This window comes from Nematolebias whitei, chromosome 1 (assembly GCF_014905685.2).
Source record: "Nematolebias whitei isolate Nwh7 chromosome 1, NemWhi1, whole genome shotgun sequence".
Lineage (NCBI taxonomy): Eukaryota > Metazoa > Chordata > Actinopteri > Cyprinodontiformes > Rivulidae > Nematolebias > Nematolebias whitei.
The window spans coordinates 59,101,211-59,123,332 of record NC_056498.1 but is presented as its reverse complement, the minus strand read 5'-3'; the positions used below and the strand labels follow the sequence as shown (position 1 = coordinate 59,123,332).

The following is a 22,122-nucleotide window of genomic DNA, read 5'->3' as shown; positions in this document are numbered from 1 at the left end:
TGTGTGTGTATATATATATATATATATATATAAATTCAAAGTAGTCTGCTCCTTAATATTCCCCACACGAATACACACACTGACAGCCAGTTACATGACGGCAGCTCTTTAGGTGTGGAGAAGATGACTTGCTTAAGTTCAAACTGGGCATTGAAATGATGAAGACAATGGTTTAAAAGTGTCAAATGTGGTGGTAGTTGGTGCCAGATGAGTTGGTCTGAGTATTTCAGAAATTACTGGTCTACTGGAATTTTCCCCTATCATCTCTGAGGTTTAAAGAGACTCATCAGACCCAGGTCTATACAACTAAATTGCTCAGGGGGCCAAGGTTACTGAAAACCAAGAGCCCAGCAGCCGGACATCCAGCTGGTATTGTCATTAAGTTTGTTTTATGGTTTAAAAATCTTTTTTATTTAAAAATGAATCCACTGGTGGCCGAACTGAGCTCACCCATGGGCTTGATTTGGCCCCAATTCCCCTAGTTCAATAGCCCGTGACTACTAGGCAATATTTTCCCAATCTTTTATTGTCCCGTTTTGATGAGTCTGTGTGAACTTCAGTTTCCTGCTGTTAGCTGACAGGAGTGTCACCTGCAGGTTGGACGTGTTGCACGTTCAGAGATGGAGTTCTGCAGACCTTAGTGGGTATTTGAGCTGCCGTTGGCTTTTTGTCATCTTGAACCAGTCTGCCCATTCTCCTCTGACATTATTGAGGCTTTTGTTTTGTCCTTAATGGAAATTTTCTTCTTTTTTTATTTGACAATTTTCTTTAAACCCTAGAGATGGATGTGACCGGCCCATCTGGCACCGGCAGCCTAGCCACATTCAAAGTCACTTTCATCATCATTTTGTTGCCAGGTTGTTGTTTGGTTTTTTTTACAGAAAAGAGAATTAAAATTGCGAGTTTAAAATTGTTCTGAAGGTCATGTCAAAGTTCATCTTTTGATTTTTGCAGCCTCAGCATTTTGTCGTTTCAAACCAACGTCATGATGTTGAGGTTAAGTCTGGTTTTGAAGCCAAAGAGAGATTTTTAGAAAATTATTATTCTTGTATGTTTTGAGCTGAAATCTTCTCTTAGAAGAAATCAGACAAATTAGATTGGATGTGCATTCATTAAAGCCAAATGATACAGTAAAAACAATATCATGAAGCTACAATACATGTGATGCCATGTAAAGCAAAGGTTTCCAAAGCTGGGGTTGGGATCACACTGTGGGTCATAAAACACCAAGTATGGGTCATGCGAGGATTTCTAGAAGACAGATCAAGTTTAAAAATGAATTCTGATAAATATTTTGGAATGATTAGTGTAAAATATAAAAATAAATTGTAGTAATAAACAAATGTAAACATTATAAAACTTGCTGAGGCCATTTGTGGCGTCATTAGATTTTGTTTATTGACTTAATGTTTAGTAGTGACAGTTGAGGTCACAAGTCTCTGATGCCATTGTGTTGTGGGTCGGAAGCTGAAAAGTTTGGCAACCACCAATTTAAAAAGGCCATTTGGCCAAAAAATAAATCCTAAATAAATATAAAAGTCCATTCCTCTCTCAGTAATTGTATTTAATAAGAAGAACTTGTGAAAAATTAAAGCGAGCCCACTGCCTATTTGCAGAAAAAAATCACGCCAGGCTGCAGTGACTTTCAAAAAATAAAAAGAGCACTCCAACGCCTTTATAAAAGCACGTGCACACATCATTCTGCCCCACTTGGCTGCACGCTCTTGTTTTTTTCTGCAGTCAATCTTCTCTTTCAGTGCAGCAGAGAGCAAAAGGTAGGAAGCACCGATGACCTTGGAAAGGAGACGCACTTTTCCTGTCTTTGTTCCAAACAGTCTCCTATCATATTACAGCTTGCATCATGTGAGGGAAATCATGACAAGGGTTTCAGGTGGGGAAGATTTGAAAGAGAAAATCCAGATGCAGAGTCCAGATTCCTGGGGGTGAAAGTAGATATTTGAAACAAAATTAATCAAAAGTGTTTCCTTTAGACCACAGACGCTCATTGTGTCTCTCCTCTGTCGGCTGAGACAAAAAGGCCGTTCCACACGAGGCCCGGGCGAGACGCTGTTCAAGATTCAGCTCTGCAGAAATGAAAATGACAGAGATGTCCGAGGGGCTCTGATCACTGATCACAGAGCAGCGAGTCCCTCGGTGCAGCTCAGTCATCTCGTACAAAGAGGCCTTGTTTAAATGCTGCAAGTCGTGATTCTCCATAACTGTCAAGTCATGAATAGATTCAAAGAACTGAAAGTCAACTTGATGAAATTATTCTTCACGGTTTCAGCTTTTTTCTTTATAGATCCTGAAATTCAATCGTTAGCAGAAAAATAAAAACGATTTGGCACAACTTGTTGCTTTCGTCACGTTGGTCCTTCAGCTGGTTTTGGTTGGTCACGATATTTCACTGAAGCAAATGAAACACGGTGCTGTCATCTCATTTTGTCTCATTACTGTCATCTCATTTTTTCATTTTCGTGAAACCCAATGAATCCAATCAGTTACTTAGACTACAAGCATGTCTTAAAGACAAAAACCTGGATGACCATAAATTTTCTGCTTTTGAACACAGACATGACTGAGGTTTTAGTTTTTGCACTTGAGCATCTTAGGAATGAACTTTTCAGTCTTTCTCCCTCCTTGGATGGCATTAATCTGGTCCCCAGCTCTAATATTAAAAATCTTGGTGCTATTTTATCCTCCACATTAAAAACATTACTAGAGCCACCTTCTTCCACCTGCATACTATCATTAAAATTAGAAACATCTTATCTAAAAATGATGCAGAAAAAATGGTTCATGCATTTGTCATGTCTGGACTGGACTATTGCAATGGTTTGTTATCTGGGTGTCCAAATAGTTATTTAAAAAGTCTTCAGTTGATCCAAAATGCTGCTGTCAGAGTCTTAACTGGAGTTAGTGGGAGAGATCAGAGCTCTCCAGTTTCACTTTCTCTCCATCTGCTCCCTGTCAAATCCAGAATTGAATTCAAAATCTTACTTCTAACCTACAAAGCCATCAACAACCTAGTTCCATCGTATATTCGAGATCTTATTGTTCCGTATTTTCCTAACAGAGCACTTTGCTCTCAGACTGAAGGTTTCCTTGTGGTTTCTAGAGTTTCCAAAAGCAGAAAGGGAGGAAGATCTTTCAGTTCTCAGGTTCCTCTCTTGTGGAACCAACTTCCAGTTTCTGTCCATGAGGCTGACACATTGTCCAGTTTTAAGACTGGGCTTAAGACTTTCCTTTTTGATAAATCCTATAGTTAGGGTTGGTTTGTTATGCTGTCTTAAGCTTAGACTACTGGAGGAAAAATTGACCTAATTTCCTTAAATGAATTGTTAACATTGAATAGTTTTCATTTAATACTATTTCTATTTTAACATGTGATTCTGGACCTTCCATTGTGTATCTGTTCCTCTCAAACCCAGCCGGTTGAAGCAGATGGCCGCTTTTCCTGAGTCTGGTTCTGCTAAAGGGTTCTTCCTCGAGAGGGATTTTTTTGTATTTCTGTACTATTTTTAAAGGTCCATTGTGTCGAACAATATGACATCTCGTTTGTTACTCAGTCAATCAAGGAAAATGCTTTCCAGCGCAAATACTTCACATCATGAAGTAAATCTGAAAAATTTAGTCATTCAGTGACAGTTTTAACTCAAGCTTCCTTTAAGAAAAATACTACAAACTACATAAACTACCAAAGCACATTACTATTAACACACACACACACCTAAAGATATTTGGACAACAAGCAACTCATTACTTTCAAGTCTGAGTGCAGATTTGAGGTTAGTTTCTAGTTTTAAAGATCTAAGAGGTCTGTTTGTTTTTTATTTTTATTTCACAGATTATTAATTTAAACTAAATTAATATTTTGCATTTCTGTACATTTACCCCCAAGGCTACAGTGGTCACTAAAAACAAGAAAGATCCTCTTTATAGTCAGTGTTTGTCCCTTCTGAGCTACCGTACAAACCATGCAATTCAACTAGGCTGCACTCACTTTCACTAAATTTAACAAGATTTTTTTAGAGCATTTTAATTCATTTCTGTTTCAAAACAAATTAATTTCACTTTGTGGAACTACAAAACAGTATTATTTATTTATTTAATTTTTTTTTTACATCCCTTAAGTGATGACCAGTGAAAACACAAGGCTAAATGTTGGTCTGATTAATTCAGAATCTGAGACTAAATTATGTTTAAACAAAATATAAATTAAACAAACAGAGAAGTTATGCCAATAAAGGAGAACTGCTTTTTTTCAGGGTTTCCTGTTATTTGTATTCTGCTATCCAGATTACTTGGAGCAGAGGAGCTTCTATCAACATAAAGTACTGGTACATCATAAACAAAGGAGTTTATGTTCTGGATATTTCTTGGGTTTTCCAAGTGATTCAGTTCATGTTCTGACTCATCTGACCCGGCTAAAACTTTTTTATTTATTTGCATTTCAACTGAGAAGCTCTTGTTTAAACTCTCAACAGCTTGTTAAAGGGCGTTTTAACCCAGTTTTTTTTTACTTTTGTACATATTTAGTAACTAAATTGCTAAAACTGCAAACCAAAAATATATCAGGAGAGTCAACAATTAGAAAATTGGAGAAGTTTAAAATTGCCTGCCTCATATAAACAATGTATTCAGAGCAACAATAACCAAAAAAAAAAAAAAAAAAATCATAAAGTGGAAGTTTGAGACTTTGGAGCAGAAATATACAGCTAAAATGTGACTTTTGTAAGCAATTTTGGACCAAAGTTAACGCTTGATAACACCTTTATTATAATTTGATTGAGTCAATTAATCTGTAATCCAGTCTCACTTTGCCATTACTGTTGTAACCCAACAGGTGGTGCTCCACACCATCATTTTCAAGCAGTTCTGAAAGTGACACATGAGTCAATCTGACATTTATATTAAAGAACAAAAAGACCCACACCCAGTTATAGCTCCATGTGATTTTTTTTTAATATATGTTTTTATCGCAGCCATGAAATGTACCTCATCCAAATAGGATTTTGTTTTATTCTTTAGCTCCACTTTGATATCAGCTTTGTCTGATATAAAACATGTGGCTTGCCTTCACAAATATAAGCTTCATTTAAACAGTAAATTCCAGGTGGTTAAAAACAGATCTGGCCTCGCTGCGCTAAGAAATCCTGCTTGAACTCCTGAACAGCAACACATGTCAGGCATTTGCATGGGGAGAAATTGGGTTTAAATGGGTAACACATGACTCCTCCTGTCTCAGCCCTGACAGCTGCAACAAGCCAAGCTGTTATTGGACAAATAGCTTCTCTTCAAAAGCTTATTTCATGACGTATAAAAGTTCCCCCCCCTAAAATAGAGACAAACATATTGAGTTACACCTAAAACATTTCTCCTTTTGCTTTCACATTTCTGTCTTTTTTTAAAAAAAAAATCTGTTTGTCTTTGAACTCAGCATGACAACTGTTATAAATTCTGCATTAGCAGTCAAAACAAAAGCCCATTATGCAGCTTGGCCTCGGCCTTTGGTTGTTACTCTGCTCGTACAGTAAACAGACCACAGATGTTGTGCATTGATATTAACAACCTTAATTTGTCCCGCGTGGAAAAAAAAAAAGCTGAGGATTAAGTTCTCAGCCATGTATCACACACAGCACAAACAGTGGGCTCATTTAGCTTGAGTAAAGTTTACAGTGAGTGGGTTTTGCATAGGTCATTAGCTGCCTCAAAATACCCCCTTGTCACCATGGCAACTTCAAGTGACTGCTAAACTGCCTTATAGCATTAGATACATTTTTAATGATGAGGTTTTATATTATGTGTACTCAGGCGGGAAGCTGCCAGACTGTAATGGAAAACCGAGGGACTCCAATTCATATTTCCAAACGTAACCTTTTGTTTCTGTTCTCGGTCTCAGCCTTTTTGCTATTTTTGTTCCAGGCGTTGCACAAAACACGACGGCGTTTCACAAATGATGTGGGGCTGTTGCTCAAACAGACTGTTGCAGCGTTTAGTCGACTTATACGCGGTATTTGCGGCTATTTCACAACATTTCAGGTGCAGCCTTTTGCACAGATGGTGAGCAATGACCTCACTCTTAAATGCTGGCATCAGCTCCTGTATTAATGTATTCCTCAACAGAGAGAAGGAAGACACTGTGACCTTTTTGCTTTAAGAAAAGGCAAAAAAACTTTTCTTTTTCTCTTTTTTTTCAGCCTCAGCGGTGTTTGACTCGCTCCTTGAGCCCAATGGATCCATAACTCACAGGCGGCCGTAACTCAATCTAACAAAATGCCTTTTCAATCACTCTCATCTTTTATAGTTATACCCATCACACATTTGCATAAATACATTATTCATGCTTCTAATCCTGGTTTCAGATGGCGGGGGGGGAAATATAAATGTGTGTGTACTGATGTGTATGCAGCTGGCAAAGGGATTGAAGCTGCCTATTTTGTTTGTGTTTTGCACATTTGGGATTCAGCGAAGCGCTCTCCATCTCTGAAGGGAGAATTTACATTTGCCAAGGCGGTAACAACATAAAACCCATACTAATGTTAACAACCGTGTGCACTCCAATTCACGTTGTCCGGCTGCATGATTACATTTGTGTGGCGCTTAATAAAACGACTCACTTGACATTATCAAACAATTTTGCTGTAATAGTTGCCCATGAATGTGAAATTGGGTTTTTCAGGTGATTACTTCATTGCCATGGCAGCCGTACAGAGTAAGCCAAGCAAAAACCTACTTTATGAATCACAGTTATACATAAATATTTTGTAAACACGTGGCTTTAAATGTGATCAGCCGTGGAGGAGTGCAGTAATTGGCACGCTGGAAGAAAGGAGGCCTCGGTGCTGAGTAATGAATTTGCAAAGATGCTGAAGTGGAGGCTTGGAACTACTTGAAGGAATGCTTCTCTTGAGAAATCTTGAGAAACTTTAGCTCTTTTTGGGCGTATCTTGAAAACAACGCGATGTCATTTAATATTCTGATTTGCTGCTGGCGCTCGGAGTATGGATTAGAAATCATTATTGGCAACTATGGCATCAATTTTTAGCTACATTTCTGCAAAATTGACTGAACTTTAGCTATTTTTTATGGTTAATTAGCTGTGGCTAATGGAGGCTAACTCCAAAAGCTATCAGTTGTAGAACTGTGGTTATGCACGATGTTGAGAAAACAGACAGAGTTGACTCCAACATTTGGTGTCAAAGATATGAGGCAATCTGTTATTTCTTAGAGAATATGTTGAAGATAACTCTCAGCTACTACCACTCAGCAGTTGTAAAACTGACTGAGTTATAGCCATTTTTCTGAGTGCTTTATTAAGATTTGTCCACTGGTTCATGAGAAAATTTATTTCTATCCACGTTAGACATTGTTTTGACTTTTATTCATTACTGTGGACTAAATCTGATCCTTACCATAAACCTAACCCTCTGTGTGGAGCAGGGAGCTAGGGTGCCCGGGGGAGCAGATGGTGAAGGTTAAGGGCCTTGCTCAAGGGCCCAGCTCAAGGGCCCAGAGTGGGGTAAATGAGGGTAGAGGCAGGTGTGGGTGCTTCACCTTTCCCACCCACATTTTGATGTTGTCAGTCTAGGGAGTTGAACCAGCGACCTTCAGATCACAGGCCCACCTTCTTTAACTTCTGCGCCACCACTCCCCCACCAGAAAGATCCTCTAAAGGTAACAAAAAACAAATGGCTTTTTGGCAGCGAGCAATAAAAATGCAGAAATGAAATTTAATTAGAGAAACTGAAATTAGGGGCAGCACGGTGGATCAGTTGGTAGAGCTGCTGCCTCTCAGCGAGCAGGTTATCCTAGTTCAAATCCCGGTCCGGGGGCCTTTCTGGGTGGAGTTTGCATGTTCTCTCTGTGCATGTGTGGGTTTTCTCCTGCTATTCCGATTTCCTCTCATATAGCATAAACATGCACGTTAGGCTGCTAAATTGTCCCTGTGTGAGTGAGAGAGTGAATGGTTGTTTGTCTCGTTTGTCTCTATGTGTCCCTGTGATGGACTGGAGACCTGTTCAGGGTGTCTCCCGCCTCTTGCACAGTGACTGCTGGATATGAGCACCAGTGACCCCAGTGACCCAAAAAGGAAGAAGCGGATAAAGATGATGGATGGATGGAAATTGAAATGAAAATAATGTTTCTTGCTAAACTGTTAATGTGAGTTGAATTTGAACAGCTGACATTTGCTGAAAACCTAAAAATAAAAGCATAAATCAGTGTAAAAACTGCAGAAACGTGTAGAAACAGCTGAATAGGGCAGAAATGAGCAGGAAATAAAAGCAGAAATTAACACAGAAAAAAGAAGCAGAAAACTTGGAAAATAACTGCAAAAAAATAGAACCAAAAAAAAGCTGAAATTTGCAGTAAAAAATTTTGAACAGCACAAAACGGTTTGAAGAATGTGAAGAGAGCTCCGTTCGTTTTCAATGAGATAAACATGGCCGAAACAGCTGAATATTTCTTAATGTAAAAGTTGCCAAAACACCAAAAGTCACAGCAGGAATGTCCTGAATAAACTGAACATTTGGATACCGTATTTTTCTGACTATAAGGCGCACCGGATTATAAGGCGCATTAAGCTAAACTAAAACATTTTGACAGATTTTGGAGCGCCATGTACCACATACAATCGGTTCGAGGTCAGTAAGCACAACCAGAATTAATACATAAGGCGCACCTGATTATAAGGCTCACTGTTGATTTTTGAGAAAATTTAAAGATTTTAAGTGCACCTTATAGTCCAAAAAATACGGTATATGAATTGTTGAAACGGCACATGAGTTACAAATCAAAATCTATACGGAAGAAAAACAGACCTCAACAGTGTGAATTAAACTTTCGCACAAATATAGGATATGAGATTAGTGTTTCTCAACACTGGGGTCAGGACCCATTGTGAGCCACAACACACCCAGAGAAAGGTCTTTAGAAGATCTGCAGGAGTCAAACCAACTTTAAAAACGACTGCACGTCAGCCTATTTAGCCTCAACTGTTCCAAAGAGACAAAAATAGCAGCCGTAAAGGGTCAAAACATAAAGTGGGTTTTGTTAAACGTCTTTTTACCCATGTTTTCTTTAACAGTCAGGGTCAGGAGGCCGTGCTGTTTGAGTCTTGTGGGTCAGAAGCTGAAAAGTTTGGGAATCACCGTGCGATAACGGATGAGCACAAAAAGCGAGCCTTGCTTCATCCCTCCGACTCTGCTGCGAACAGAAACAATCGCAGCATGCAGTTGCTGCTTTGATGATGTGAAGCCGTCGCAGATATTTATGAGCTCACTCGGTTAATATTCAACCTACAGCTTCCACCTGCTGTTAGCGCGCGCAGGCTCATCCAGTTTGTAACGTGCTCCTGATTAAAAGTGATCCTCCCAATAATCGAATTGTGTTCGCCGTCCACTCGCTTGCGATGGAGAGAAATGCAAAACCGCCTTATAATGAGTCCGGGAGGTTAAAATTAGCCCCTGCAACATCTCTCAGATCTCCTGTTACCTTTTCCTGAAGTCACTCTGCAGACGGGTCCCATTGTCCCGGGATTACCGAGGCACAAAGACACGCGTGTAAAGTTACGACTGAAACGTTCTCCCCTGGACAAATTTACTTGATGGATATTTAATGTCTCAGGGCTTTCCACTGATGATAGATGGATATCCTCGGGGGTAATGCAATTGTGCGCGTGGAATAAGAAGGAGATCGAGTGCGTTGGCCTAATTTCTTGTTTTAGTCATCTGTAGATTTTCATAATCCTCTGGAAACATAATTAGAAATGTGAGGCTTAGCATGACACTGAAAGCTTTCATCGCTCGCATAAAAAGAACGCTCAGACTCGTTTTTTGTAGGTAAGAAGTACCTCCTTGTAGATGACTCATGTAGTAACAGAGAGAACTGTGGGTGTTTTAGTGCTTTATATCACCTCTTTTTCCGGTAGAGCTCATTTGTTCAAGTACATTTCAGATGTTTCTGCTTTAATTCATTCAAGTATCAGCTGAAGTTCAGAACAAAATATCAAACGCATCAATTTATTGTTAGAATCTGTTGTTAACTTGTGTTGTTTTGTTTCTTCGTGTATTAAAATGTTCAGATCGTTCTGGAGATGGGTGCTTGTGTTCAACTTGTATACTTTTAAAAATATTTAACTTTCTTCTATCCATCCTCTTATTTGTGGTTGGGCTGCTGAGGCAACAGGTCCCGGAGAGAAACCAAGACACCCCTGTCCCCGAGGACACTTTCAGCTCCTCCTGGGGGACGCTGAGGCGTTCCCAGGCCAGATAAGATATTTACAACCCCTCCAGTGAGTTCTGGGTCTGCCACCAGGTCTCTTTCCAGTTGGAGAACCTCCAAAAGAAGGAGTCCAGGAGGCTTCCTAATCAGATGGCCGAGCATCCTCAATGAAGGAACTCCTCACCGTATCTTCAAGGCTGAACCGGACCACCCTACGAAGCAAGCTCACTTTTCAGCTACTAGTATCCGGGATCTGGTTCTTTCTGTCATTATCCAAACCTCATGACCACAGGTGAGGGCTGGAACGTCAACAGACCAGTAACTCGAGAGCTTTGCCTTTCGACTCGATTCTTTCTTCACCGCGACAGACCGAAGCAACACCCTCATTACTGAAGACGAGGCTGCAGTTTGTCGATACGTCTCCTGCTCCATCCAACCATCGCTCAGAAACAAGATGCCCAGATTCTTGAACTCCTCCACCTAAGACAGACTGAACTTTATTTACAAATATCGTTCTCAATGCAGTGAAATCACTTAAATGTCTTTAAAATCATTGATCTCGTTTAAATCTGCTTGCCCTATTTTTGTCTTCTTATAGGACACTTTCAGTTTTTAGCTACAAATCTGTTACTTTTATCTTTTAACTAAACTTTTGCTACTTTTCAAGGTTCAAGGTTCTTGTCATTCGCATCACATGTGGTCCATGAGGTGGACGAAAACTGTGTACTCCAAGTCCCAGTTACACTCAAAATAGCAAAAATATAAAGTATAAAAAGAAACACATACGCTAAAGAATAATAATGTAAAATAATACGGTGTATTAAACAGCAGCCTGAACATGAGTCTGTAATGAGCAGATGGGTATGAACGCAGCAGCAAATGGCAAGAGATCAGCAGCATGGATAATCAGCAGCACAGATAAGTTGGTTAAAATGGCATTACAGTGATTTTTTATTTATTTAATTTTTTAACAGTGATTATCCTGGTTAGGGATTTACAAATCTAACAGCTTCAGGGTAGAAGCTGTTCCTCAGTCTAGTGGTTTAACATTAAGCTGCCATTCTGTAACTTTTAGCTTTTAGCTAGCAATTGTCTACTTTTATCTTTCAGTTACTGTTAAGCTACTTTTTGCATTCCATTTGCCTTTTTTGCGTTTTTTGTTGTTGTTGTGTTTTTTGCGTTTTGCTAGCCTTTTAATAATTTTAGATAGCGTTCAGCTACTTTTAACTACCGTTCTCTTATTTTTTGCTTTTAGCTAGAAATGTTCTACTTTTAGCATTTGTCTAGTGTTTTGATATTTGTAGTTTTAGCTAGCACATAGTATCCTTAGCTCTTAGTTAGCCTTTTGCAATTTTTAGCTGTTCTTTTGCTACTTTTAGCTTTTGCAACTATAAAACTTTCAACTGTTTTACTACTTTAAATTTCAGCTAGAAATTTCCCATTTTTCCTTTTTAGTTATGCTACTTATCATTTAAAACTTGTAGCTTAGCCACTGTCATGTAATCTGCAGGCTCGAGCCCAGGTCTATCAGAAAGATCGTCTGATGTAGAACAAAAGCTAAATATTTCATGTGAGCTTGCTGTGGTGAACCCTACAGAAGGAAGCAGCCAAAAAAACAACTAGCCTTTTGTAACTTTAGCTAGCTTTATGCTAGATTTGGCTACTGTTTTGCTATTTCTAGTTAGCATTTTGTTTTATTTAGCTTGCATGTTCTGCTTTCATTAGCTTGAACAACTCAGTTTTAGCTTCTTCAACCAACTTCAGCCTTCATCCAAGCTGTCGGTTCACAGAAAATGCAACATCTGTAGTTTTTAGGATTCTATTGTGGTTGTATAAGTTTGAAAAAGGTAAAGGTTTGTATTTACTATGTTGTACTTCCTCACAACACAGAATAAGTCAAATTATTTTACCATGACTGGTAGAAAAGCGGAGTATTGCGAAGACAAATGATTGCTATTGATATGTATTTGAGATTTGTTTAAATCAAAATATTTACAATCAGCTAAAGTTGTGGTGAGCATGATTTTTATTTCTCTAACACTTCAATCTGGAGCCATTCTACAATGTAGAAGTAAAATAACACAAAATCCTTCATGACAAATCAGATCAGGCTCTTTGTATTTCATCTGGGGGTCACATATGCGACGTACACATGTAATTATCTGCTGTTGTATAACTTTAAGCTGATTTTACCCCACAGATTACAGCATAAAAAGTAGTCTGTAAAGAGAAGCCTAAAATATTAAGCTTGTGGTTTTAAATGTGATTTAAATGTCAATGTCATAGAAGGAAATGACAATTAGATAGTGGGAAGTGATTATGCACTAAAGTCAAAGAAGAAAGCACTTCTAGTTTTTTTTTTTAAACCAAAGCACAAAAAAACATTTCGATTGTGGGGAAACAAACCCCTGACATAACCGCTGAGTGCTCTTAGAGTAAAGTCTCTTCAGAGCAACATAAACATATTGACCGGCGGCCTCCTCACCGATATCACTTGTTTACAGCCGCTGAGCAAACGACGATCAGGCTGAGCTGCAAAAGAAAAAATCAAAAGGCTGGTTCTCGTTATCTTTGCTTGTGCTCGTTTGATTACCCCCCACTTGTTCGTGTCTGTGTCTTAGTTTGTACGAAATGATCTTAATACTAATAATAAAATATTTAATGAAACTCTCGGGAGGTAATCACGGCGTGGACATCTGAAGCTCATCAACATTTGGAGTCAGCCTAATCCAGCATGTCTGCCAAAGCTAATCCATGTTAGGCAACACGTAAAGGACTATAACTCAGTCGACTTTACAGATACTGAGCTAAATGTAGGCGTGGTAGTAGCTGACAATCATTCACAACACACTGATTATTTTTCCATCAGGTCATCTGTAGGGTTCGACCAAAAAGGCCATTATAAGAAAGTCTTAGTTGGAAATGTTGGATGACGCCCTTTCCTTTGAGAAATGCTGGGCTTCTGATCATGAATCAGCAGTTTTCGGTGTTTTAAAGGCCAGACAGAAGAAAAAAAAACAATTGATGTATTTTGTTAATTTTGTGTCTTTTTGACCAAAACTTGCCATATGCATTTCAAGTTTAACCAGAAAAAAAGCATTTTTTGCAGAAATGCAGTATGAATGAATCCTGAATGGTTTTGCTGAAAGCTGCTGAAGACACTAAAGCTTACTTGAAATATGCCAATAGCTGAAAAGCAGAAAGAAGAAGCTTGAAAGAGCACAAAAAGCTTAAATGAGTAAAATAAATAAATATTGAAACACTGAAAGGAGTGTAAAAAGCTTGAGTTAACAGATGCCAAAAAAACTTAAATTCAAGGAAAGAAGCTTAATAGAGCACAAAACAGCTATAATGAGCAGAAAATCTGCTGAAAGTAGCTGAAAAAGCACAAAATTTTGAAATTAGCATGGAAAGGCTGAAAGAGCACAAAAAAGGCAGAAAAAATATCATACACAAGCTAAAGGTAGCCAAAATGATGAACTTAGTATAAACTTTGCTGAAATGTAGCCAAAAAATCATTAAAACGGTTAAATTAGCCAAAATAAGTAAGCAGAAATGAGCTAAAAGGACCACATAGAAACCCACCCCAAAAAGCTGGAAGAAGAAGCTAAAAGAGAAAAAAATTGAAATAGGCAGAAAGAAGCTAAAAGGAGCTGAAGGAAGCTGAAAACAGTAGAACCAGAACAAAAGCCGAAATGAGCAGTAAAGTTTGAAGGGAGCTCCATTCGTTTTCAATGAGAAAAACATGGCCGACAAAACTGAACACTTCAAAAAGGAAAAATTGCACAAATACCAAAAGCCACAGCTGGAATATCCTGAATGAGCTGAACGTTTTGTCATATGAATTGTTGAAATGGCACAATAAAAACGTACGGAAGAAAAACAGCTCTCAGTAACTTCCTGTTCAAGTGAAAGACACTCCAAATATTTAGTTATCATATTAGTTTCCCTTTCAGCACACACTCAATGTTCCTTTTTCAATTTCAATCTCTCTAAGTGAGACTGAACTCCCGCCGATGCCTGCATCTTAATTTTGCTCCCTACCTGTTGACAAGCAAACAATCGCAATTGCCTGATAAGAGCTGGAATGGTGCCATTGATTAACCAGCGACTTCATTATTATGTTGGCTGGCATTAACAATGCAACCCCATTGATTCGACTGCTGAAATGACTGCGAGAGAAATCAGGAGAGATAACACCGGGGACTGCGGTTTTGTATTGGATTCACTGCAGGAACACTGCTCTGCAGCTTTGTGCAAGACAATGAGCCTCTGCAATCCACCTCGTCCCAATTCTCCAAGCTGGTACTTAAAATATCAAAGTGTCACAGGACATTACGTCAACTAGTTTTCTGCATTAATGCATAATGCAATATTTGAAAAGGAGGGAAGAGGAGCTATAATTACCTACATTTAGACCTGACTCATCCGCCTTTGAGATAATTATCTGACACAGAAAGAGGGGAAACAAGTGGGTTTGATGAGCAGGAAAACAGTAAATCAGTGCATGCTCTGCTCTTTATTTCAGGACAAATAAAAAGGCGCATTGCGTAATAGTGCACTTGAAATAGCTCGTGTCAGAAAGTAGGCCTGCTTTGAGATCTGAGGGCTGGAAATGCAGGGCAAAGGCTGCAGAAAGTGGTGAAACAGCGACGCCTTGTGGACAAACACGGTACTGTGAAAACCCTGAACACTGTACTGTAATTGCAGTCAGTGGATAAAATGCAGCCAGCAGAGAACAATAGGTGTAAACAGAAACCGTGAAGTTTGTGGAAAAGTGGACGCCTATAAAGAGAATATTTTATGTCTTGACACAACCGAAAATAGGTCGAATCCAATAAATAATCAATATTCATGATTGTATTTAGAAGTTTTGATTGTGTACATTGGTTAAAGGCGTGATTCGGTCTTTTTTTTATTGTCGGCATAAAATAAATAAAACATATTTTTAATATATTTCAACATTAAACTGCGAGTCATATATTTATAAGTATAAAAAACCCACAGTTTGTTCTGGGCTCCAGTCAGCCCCTCCACGTTTCCTTTTCAGGAATCGTTTGATGGACCTATTAACTTCCATGTAACATTGTTTCTTGAAGGCATCCACAGCAGCAGCGCCTCAGCGTCATTACTGTGAGAAATGTGCTTTCATATTGAACGTCTTTTACGCAGGTCCTGGAAGGGGCATGGCCAAAAATGCGCCAAAAAGCAAAATTTATTAATAATTTTGCGCTTAAATTGTATTATTTTTACTCCAAAGCACGAATTATAACCATATATAGAACTTAATGTTATTAATGGTTAAATATATGTAATATTTCTAAGGTATTTTGAAATATTTTGCGCAATAAATGCGGTTTTCTTAAATATAATGCATATAAAAATAATCATCGTTAATATATTCCAACATATTTAACAAGTGGAGTAAGTAAGTGTTTAATGCATCATTTCGTGACAAAACAATGTTTTTTATACGTCGGTTTAAAGACGAAAACAGCGCGTTTTAACTCTTAGGGGGTACGTCCCTTCCAGGACCTCCGGCAATCCATTCAAGCCAGCAAGTTTGGAGAGCGTGTTGAGTTTAATCAATTCATAACGTCGAGATGGAGCCGAACTCACTGAAGGTAACGTTTGTTTTCATCCACACATTTGTTTTAGCTCCGTAAACACGTGCCACATCAGCTAAACTTTGGCGCATTCCTCCTTTGTGTGTTGGACATTAAAAAATATAATATATATATAGGCTGGTTTTACGCGCAGAAATTTGAGATAAATCCCGATATGTGTTATGTTTTGATGCTGATGGACGCGCTGTTTTTGTCTAGCTCGAGCTGATCTTAATTTCTTGTCCCTTCTGTAACAGTGGGTGGGCTCGTCTTGCGGCTTACACGGACCATATATCTTCTATAAAGCCTTTAAATTTCACCGGGGCGGCAAGCCCAGGATCCTGGCTCTGGGAGACTTTTTCTTCGTGCGCTGCAGACCCGAGGAGCCCGTGTGCATAGCGGAGCTGCAGCTCCTCTGGGAGGAGAGGACGAGCAGGCAACTTTTATCCAGCTCCAAACTTTATTTCCTACCCGAGGATACTCCCCAGGGACGCGCGGCGGCTCAGCATGGAGAGGTAGGACCCGGATCCAGATCACGCAGCTTTTGGGGTTTTATTGCGGATTTGTGCACGCAGTGCAAGAATTTGTCATCTCCAGTTCACTTTTTATTGTCTGCTGCGCTGATTGTGCACGCAGCCTGTGCGGTTAATTGTGCTCTAGAAACGCCTGGGCTCTGCCACTTCAGCTGTTTTTGTGTTTTTTCTTTGTATCTTTCCTCTGGCAGCTAAAAGCATGTCAAGCAGTGACATATATGGGAGAGGAAATTGCGAAATTGTAAGAAAAGAAGAAAAAAAAAAAGATGAAGGCAGGGGGCGCCGGGTCATGTTGACAACACTGTCAGCTCCTGTTTATGTTTTTATTCGTTTGGCGCAAAAAGGAGCAATATTTGCGCACTGGTTGAGCGGGGATTGGGATTTGGTTACATCGTTGCGCTGCTGGTTTTTTCCCTCTTCCAGCAGCTAGAAAACAAAAGCTGTGTTGTTTCCCCTCTGACTTAATTTAATGACACATCAACACTTTAATGACAGTTTTTCTGCTCCTGGTGTGGAGATGATCCTCTGTAGCTGTTTTTATTTTATTGTTTATAAGGGCGGACAAAGCCGTGTTTGTACTTGACTCTTCCGCTGATGGTTTACTTACATTCTTTCCTCTTGAGTAATAAGAGCAGCTATCACATTTCCCTTTCATGAGAAAAAAAAATGGAGGCTATTTATGGCTGCTTAGACAAGTTCTCATCCTGAAGCTTTTAAACAATTTCTCAGTGATTACTCCGATTGTGCTTTGCGCAATGTCAGCTCCGCCTCTTTCCCAAACTCTTATTTGCATCTCAAAGTGTTTTACATTCCAGCTCAATGATTAGATCTGGAAAATATAAAACCCAATAACAGAAGAGACAGCAGCTGAATGAAATCACACACTTTTAGCTCATGTTGGCATGAAGACAGATTTGCTGTGCAGATCACATGAACTGTTACAGTGAAACCTAGAACAAAAGCTAAAATAATAAGAGTATACTACATATAAAAGTCTATATTTGAAGCTAAAATTCAGCTAAATTGTAACTAGAAGCAAAGCAGTTGCTAAAAGCAAAAGTGATCAGATCCACTGCAACAAGCAATGAAAAAAAAACAGAACTGATGAAAAGCTAAAATAAGCTAAAAGCTTATGCTAGCAAAACAGCTTAAATCAACAAAGTCATATTTGAATGCTAAAATTCAGCTTAATCATAACTAAAAGCTAAAACCATCAGAACTTATGCTTTTAGCAATGGGTCTGCTAAAAGCAGCAGAACCATTGAAAGCAAAAATGACTAGATCTGTAGCACAAACCTAAAATAAAATTTCAACTGAAGCTAAAATTAGTATAACTGGAGCTAAAAGCTCAGATGAGCAAAACAGTAGCTAAGAGCTTAGATGAATGCTAAAGGTAACCTAAATCATAACTAAAAGTAAAAATTAACAGAATTGAATGCAGAAAGCTTATGAAACCTTAACTAAAAGCTAAAACAAGTAGAATTGGAGCTTAAAGCTCGCATTAGTAAAACAGTAACTAAAATTAACCAAATAGTAGCTGAATCCTAAAGTTAATCTAAATTGTAATTACAGTAAAAAAAAAAAAAAAGCAAAAGGCTAACATAAACAAAAGCTAACATGAATAAAACTGTTGCTAAAAGCTCACTTTATCAAAACAGTAGCTAGAAGACAAAATTAGCAAAATAATATCTGCTAAAATTCAGCTTAATCATAACTAAAAGCTAATGTTAGCAAAACCATTAGAAGCGAAAATGACCAGAGCTGTTGCAACAAAAACAAACAAACAAACAAAAAAAAAACTAAATTACAGTGGCTAAGAGCTTAAATTAGCAAAATAGTAGCTGAATACTAAAGTTTAAGTTAAATTGTGACTAAAAATAAAAATGACTAGAATTGTAGCAGAAAGCTAAGATTACAAAACATTAACTAAACACTAAACCAAGTAAAACTGGAGCTTAAAGCTAACATTATCAAACAGTAGCTAGAAGATAAAATCACTGAATGCTAAAAACATTCAGCTATAGCTTAACTGAAAGCTTAATAACCAGATCCAAAGCAAAAGGTAAAAATTAACCAAAACTAAGCTGAGTAAAACTGTTACCTAAAGCTTGTAAAACATTAAATTAGCAAAAGCACAGGTAGAAGCTAAAATTCGGCTAAACTGTAACTAAAAGATAAAATTAGCCTAAATGTGGCTATCAGCTAAAATCAGCATTTCAGCAAAAAATCTAAAAAAGAACCAAACTTTAGCTAAAAAGTAACATTACCAGACAGGTAAAAAGCTGTTACTAGCAAAACAACAGCTAAAAGCTTATATAATAATAAAACTAGCTAAAAGCTCAAATTAACTAAACAGTAGCTAAAAGGTCAAATGAGCCAAACCATAGCTAAAAGTTAAAATTTGTATAAACATTAGCTTAACGTGAAAACTAGCACAGCAGTTGTTAAAAGCTAAAGAGGATAAGAAGATGAAAACAGAGAGGTCTGTTGAAGTTGATCTCAGAACGTTTCTGAAGGAACCTAAGAGATCTTAATGCATTTCTATGGGGAATACTTCTGCAAAGTAAGTGAAATAAATACAAATATATATATATAAAAGTTACAAACACTAAAAGTCATACATCACTAACTGAGCTGAATGTGTTAATGTACAAGAGGGTAAAATAGCACAAACCATGCCCATAAGAAACTATGAACAGAAAATAGTGTGGCTGCTGAATCAGCGTTCCCACAATCAGCGTCTTTTTGCTGCCGGAGTGAAATCACATAAAGTCAAAGCTATTTGGCTGCACAGACCATGGATTTCCCAGCAAACAGGTTTGGCCAAGGCATGCATTTCCTCGCTGCAGTTGCACAGATCAGAGAATAACCGTCCAAACACTGAGATGATATAATTTTAGGGGATGAAATGTTTTAAGTGCTGTGTAGGTGCCTGCAGGCCAACCTCAATTAAAGGGCTTGTCAAAACCTTCTGCTCTCAGCAAATCAGACTACTTACTGGACATTACAAGGTGGAAATTGTCCCGACAACTTCGAGCCAGTTTATGACCTTCGCTTGAGCCAACTCCAGTTCTCGCTGACTTTGCCCCATAAGACTAATCTGCACTGCATGAGTCAGCTAAGAGCACTTACAGATGCAATCTATAAACAAAATAAAAAATAAATAAAACCAGCAACAAAGAGGAACGGTAAACCAGCCCACACAAGCATGAATGTAACTACAGAAATGACATTTCCTACAAAAATGCAGTGTGAATGCTTATTGCTGAATGATTTTTGCTAAATAAGTTGAAACCAGGCTGAAAAGGTTTCATCATTAACCTGGTAATGTAAGTTGAACAGCATTTGCTGAAAGTAGGAAAATAATAGTGGAAAGCAGCGGAAAAACAGTAGTAATGTGTAGAAAAAGCTGGATAGAGCAGAAGCAAGGCCAAAATGAGAAGAATAAGCTGAAATAGACAGAGATTTTAAAACAAATGTCAAATTAGCTTAAAATAAACTGAAATGAGCAGAAAAAAGCTGAAACTAGTAGAAAAGTAACTGAAATTAGCAGAGGAAAGCTGAAAAAAGCTTAAAAGGTTGAAATTATTTGAAAAGATCACAAAAAGCAAAAATTAACAAAAAATGTAGAATAAAAAAAGGCTGAAATTCATAAAAAAATACTAAAAAAAAAGTAGCTGAAGTAAGCAGAAAAAGCTGAAAGTAGTAGAAAAGTAGCTGAAATTAGCAGAGGAAAGCTGAAAAAACATAAAAGGTTGAAATTATTTGAAAAGATCACAAAAAGCAAAATTTTATAAAAAATGTATAATAAAAAAGGCTGAAATTCATAAATTACTTAAAAAAAGTAGCCGAAGTAAGCAGAAAAAGCTGAAACTAGTAGAAAAGTAGCTGAAATTAGCAGAGGAAAGCTGAAAAAAACATAAAAGGTTAAAATTATTTGAAAGGATCACAAAAGGCAAAAATTTACAAAAAATGTAGAATAAAAAAGGCTGAAAATCACAAAATATTACTGAAAAAGTACCTGAAGTAAGCAGAAATAGCTGAAAAGAGCTGAAGGAAGCTGAAATTGGCCCATATAAGCTGAAAAAAAACCAGAACATAAGCTGATATGTGCAGTAACAGGTTGTAAACAGCACACAGAGTTTGAAGGATGTGAAGAGAAGCTCCATACATTTTCAATGAGACATGGCCAAAAAAGCTGAATATTTCAAAAAGTTAAAATTGCATAAACACCAAAAATCATAGCAAGAATGTCCTGAATGAGCTGAATGTTTTGATACAGTATATGAATTATTGAAATGGCACAAAATTTGTGGAACGAGTCACGCGATGATGAATGTACAGAAGAAAAATGGATTTCGATGGAAGCGTTGCCACCATTAAAGGCCTACTTTACTTCCAGGAATGCTTCCAGGGCTTTAAAACAACATAATTATAGGTAATTGGTGAAAACAATTTCACACCATCACTCACATGATCTGTTAGCCGTCAGACTATGCGTTGTGAATGACTGTCAGCTACTACTACACCACATTTTTAAGCTCAGCATCCATAGAAACGCAACATCTGTAGCGGTAAACGTGATTAAAAACAAGGAAAGCGCCAACCAGAAGCAGTAAACATTGCAAAGTGGTTCATTTTTAGCCACGCTGAAAAAAACCTCCCACACAGGCCACTCTTCTTCAGAACCGTTACAGTGCGAAGAAAGATTAATGTTTGTGGAGCAACACGGAGCCATAAATCTGTAAGGGACTCGCTGCAGAATCAGGACTTTAATTCGTCCCTGTGACTCATCCAGATATGAACCTGAGAGCTCACAGTGCTCAGGAAGTGTGCTGCTGTCATGAAGGTTAATTGCTAAGTGGGAACACGTGGTGTCACGATGAAGTGGGTATAAATGTAAGCTATGACTTATAGATTGTGTTTTTCACACTTCGTACAACAGAATCAGATATGTGACATGTAAACAACTCCTCTTCTTTTGCGTCTTGGATTTAATCTCAATCTCAAATCACCTTTTTTTATTGAACTGGCTTATTAGAATGAGATTACGGATACAGTTGTGTTCTCAGCTCTGAGGTATGATGTAACTTCCTGAGTAATGATCTTTTTTTTTTTGGTTGGGTGTTTGTTTGTCCTCTGCCTCTCCTGCAGTGTGTTTTGCAGTGTTTTATTTTTATTTTTTTATTTTTGCTGCGCTGTGCAGTGACAAGAGGAACCAACCCATGACCTACTGTGCTTGTTTTTCTTCTGTCAAAAGGGTCGGAGGTCAGTTCCTTTTTAAACGCAGCCCGCTTTTTAGAGCCCAGTCAGCTCTGGCTGGGAATAAAAATAACGATTCGCGGAATTATATGTGAAACTGTCATCGTCTGCGTTTGCTGATTAGATGATAAACAGATTGTGTGTGTTTTGTTTTTTTTTGTGTGGGGGGGGTGGGGGGTGCGTGGGGTAAATCTATTTATACCAAGTTAATTATTAAGTCCATGTGTGGAGGAAGCTCTGTTTTTTATTGTATCTCAGCCCTGACAAGCCGTGTTTACCACCACCAGTTAGGCTCAGCTTGCTCTTTAAACACGCTTTGTGTCGAGTTGCTCACCCATTATGACAAACCCTCTGTTGGGGCCTGTACTCTATTTGTCTGCCTGCAAAATGCCACTGACTAAACAGTCACATGTGTTTTGAACCTTGCTGAGTGACACATTATTTCTTCAGACACCTTATGTCCTGCTCCTCGGCCTTGACTGTATATATATATATAT

At 38.2% G+C, this 22,122-nt stretch overlaps 1 protein-coding gene across 1 annotated transcript in view; it reads left to right on the top strand.

Annotated features, from left to right (window-relative positions):
* arid5b (AT-rich interaction domain 5B) overlaps positions 1-22,122 on the top strand; it is a 110,598-nt gene that overhangs the window by 3,140 nt on the left and 85,336 nt on the right. The window contains 1 exon segment of the mRNA XM_037697499.1: positions 16,050-16,345. Within this exon segment, the coding sequence (XP_037553427.1) occupies positions 16,050-16,345 (296 nt within the window).